Here is a 3,171-nt window from a genome sequence, read left to right on the forward strand (position 1 = left end):
CCTTCCAGATTCTTCTATTTATTGGGTCATCAATCCGGGTCTTGGGTTGGGCCTTTCAACTTGGGCTGCTTTGAAAATAAATGGATTGGACTTCACAAAAACAGCAACCCAATTTTACAATAACATTCTTTTGATTTCATGTAGGTTTGAAATAAAGAAAGGAAATGATTGAATCTGTCATTTCATATTCCCAAATACATTTCGATAAGACGAAATTGCGTTTAGATTTCGTGAACATAAATTACATGTTTTGTAAATATGATATACACAATATCGATATAATTTTTCAACATAAAGATTACTTGAATAAAAATTCAAATTTACCAAAACAAGACTCAATTCTGTAGGCAAATATACAAGTACGTATGCAAACAGATTAAGCTATGTACAGAAGAGTGTACTATATATTTCCGACATGTTCGATAAGGATAATTGTATAGCACTAGAAAATCGTTAAAAAAAACAAAAAGTTAAAATTTTCTCCATTATTCTGTCGAGTCCCTGTCCACGACTAGATGCCAAAAGTGTTCCAAGTTATTTAGCATTTCTAGATCCTTAAGGAGCTCAGATTTGCTGCACCACAGCCAAGCAATTATCCACTTCTTTAGCCAAATGTCCAGTGATTTTGCCCAATGGGTTATCAACACCAAATTGCTTAAGTGCGTCCTCACAATCGGAACTGATCGATGCGCTCAAAAGTGTCAACAACGTGCCTTGATCATTGTCTTTTAGGGCTTGAAGACTTGTCTGCGGGCCAAAATGAAATTGAGATAAATAAATATTTCGATTATGATTAAAAAGGTGTAAACGATTTAGAGCATGATTGGAAATATTGAAAATGAGATTCAAATAAATAAATATATTTTATTTTTCGTAGATTAAAATTTATAATGAGATCATTTATATTGCATTAGAAAATGCAAATGTCCAAAATTCAAGTATTATCATCATTCATTTATGAAAAAAAAAAAAAAAAAAAAATGAGGTATCAATTTGACTTGTCGGTTAGAACGATTCGGGAAAAGCTCGGGCCGGCACAGCTTGTGACTCAAGCCGAGCCCTACTTTGGAACGTCGGCTCGAGCGAGCCACACAAGCCATTTTCGATCGGTGACGAGTCGACCCAGACAAAGCCTTAAAAATTAAAATAAGTACAAATAAATAAAATCAATAGCAGGCAGCTAGACGTAGCTGGTACGTATAGGTAGGTACGTGTAGCTGTCAGCAAAACTTTTTAAAAATAATTTAAATCTAGCAGCAGTAGCTGCTTTAATAGCTACACATACAACGCACGCTCCTGTGTTCCGTTAATACAAGCTGCATGTATTAACAGTGTATGTGTGTGTATATATATATAATCAATTTTACCTTGCGATATTCTGGCTTCGACTTCAATCTTCAATTTCTTTGCTCTAATATTCAATTTTTTACTCCACTATTTAGTATTTTTTAATAATAACCTTAGCTGAATTTTGTTAATAATGAGATTAATTAGTTTAGTGATAATTCGAGTACTCCATCCGACTACGATATATCTCAAAATGTTCCAATCAATTTGGAGAATATCGAAGAGGAAGAAGTACTCAAGACTAAAATGTCGAAAAAAGAATCATCGAATTGTTGATAACATATGATACGTAAAAAACTTGGTGTTCAAGAATAAGTTGACAATATAATGATGGAATGTTGCAACAGATCCAAAAATAAGATATTTTAAGTTTTTAAATTGATTAGTTTAAAAAGAAATATGTAATTTTTAAATTTCTTCGTTTCAAAAAAAATTGTACACGAAATATTTTATTCGTGTACAATTTTAATTTCATCTATGTCGATTGGAGTCAATCCCAAGCCCTAAAAGAAGGGGAGGGTTGCAACTTTTATTTAATTTATAATTCGTATAAATTTCACAAATTTTAAATTCTTCAAAAAAAATTAGATTATTATGAATTTAAAAATAAAAATAAAAAATGAGCTGGCTTAGCTAGCTAAAGCCTAAGCCGAAAGCTCGAGTTAAGCTATATTTTTTTAAAAACCGAGCAAAAGTTCGACTCAGCCCAAAAAAATGTGCGAACCATTTTTCCTATATATGAGGACGTGTAGAAGATGAAATTAATAAATAAACTTATTTGTTATCTACAAGCGTAAGCTTTCAGATAACATGGCTTGACATACCTCGAGATCGTCGATGGTGTTTTCAAAATTGTCCTTGCAGGTACTTCGAACCGATTCCTGGCTTATTGGCTCCAATGTTGCAATAGCCGGTTCTATCAAATGAGACATGAAATGAATTTTTTTTGCAAGATCAAGCGTAGCCAAAATGGCATTTTGTGTTGCATCGTGCATGTTTGTAGCATCATTCACCATTTTTGTGCAAAGTTCCTTATGGCTGGCAGTAGTGCAAAACTGGTTGACACCAGTGGATTTTCTTGCTTCCATAGTTGTACTCTGGGCAATAGGAAGAGCAACCAAGGTCAGAAATAACAATGAGAAATAGTTGAACTTTTTAGAAGCCATTTTTTCTTAATTTCTTTTTCTTTTTCTTTTTATGGGCTCATATAATGTGTTCTTCTATCTCTCTCTCTCTCTTTTCTCTCTATGGGGTTCTCTCAAGTCCAGAGTCGCATTTGAAAAGGGGAAAGATTTATTGGAAAATTTTGATTATAAACTAGTCAGTTTTGTAGAATGATAGGTAAATCTATTTCTTAGCATATGTTTTTGGTAGTAGAGAATTTTCATGAAAGTGAAAGGTTGGCCACAATTATAGGGAATTAGTTTTGTTTGTTTATAGTTTTAGCATTAATTAATGAATGAGTCAAAGGCTCTAAAAAGATTAAATGGATGCTCTCTAATAAATTAGTTTTAAAGAAAGACGGTTGGTTTGAAGTCTATAGCTAATATTGTCGGACACTTCCGTAATTGTAAGTTACATTGGTAGCCACTAGTACGTGGAGTTAGCCGAATTTACTTTTGCATTCTAGTTAGGTCACTCTAAATCAGATGAAATTCCATCGAAGTTTTGTGGAGAGAAAAAACCACAAGTACATGGTTTATTCTCACAGGGCCTCTACAGTGCAGCACTTGATTTGCAGATTATTTTTATTTTTATTTTTGCTAACTATCAATAAAATTGTGCCAAATGAAAGCCTGTAAAAATTCTATCAAAGTTTTCTTG

At 32.9% G+C, this 3,171-nt stretch overlaps 1 protein-coding gene across 1 annotated transcript; it reads right to left on the minus strand.

Moving 5' to 3' along the window:
* Positions 1-220: 220 nt before the first annotated feature.
* On the minus strand, positions 221-2,631 carry LOC111399249. Its single transcript, XM_023026513.1, has 2 exons — positions 2,172-2,631; positions 221-747 (listed from the first exon to the last, which is right to left on the minus strand). Exons 1-2 carry the CDS (start codon positions 2,511-2,513, stop codon positions 565-567), a joined length of 525 nt encoding a protein of 174 aa, XP_022882281.1. The 5' UTR covers positions 2,514-2,631; the 3' UTR covers positions 221-564.
* Between the last annotated feature and the right edge of the window lie 540 nt (positions 2,632-3,171).

Source organism: Olea europaea, chromosome 8 (genome assembly GCF_002742605.1).
Source record: "Olea europaea var. sylvestris chromosome 8, O_europaea_v1, whole genome shotgun sequence".
NCBI classification, from domain to species: domain Eukaryota; kingdom Viridiplantae; phylum Streptophyta; class Magnoliopsida; order Lamiales; family Oleaceae; genus Olea; species Olea europaea.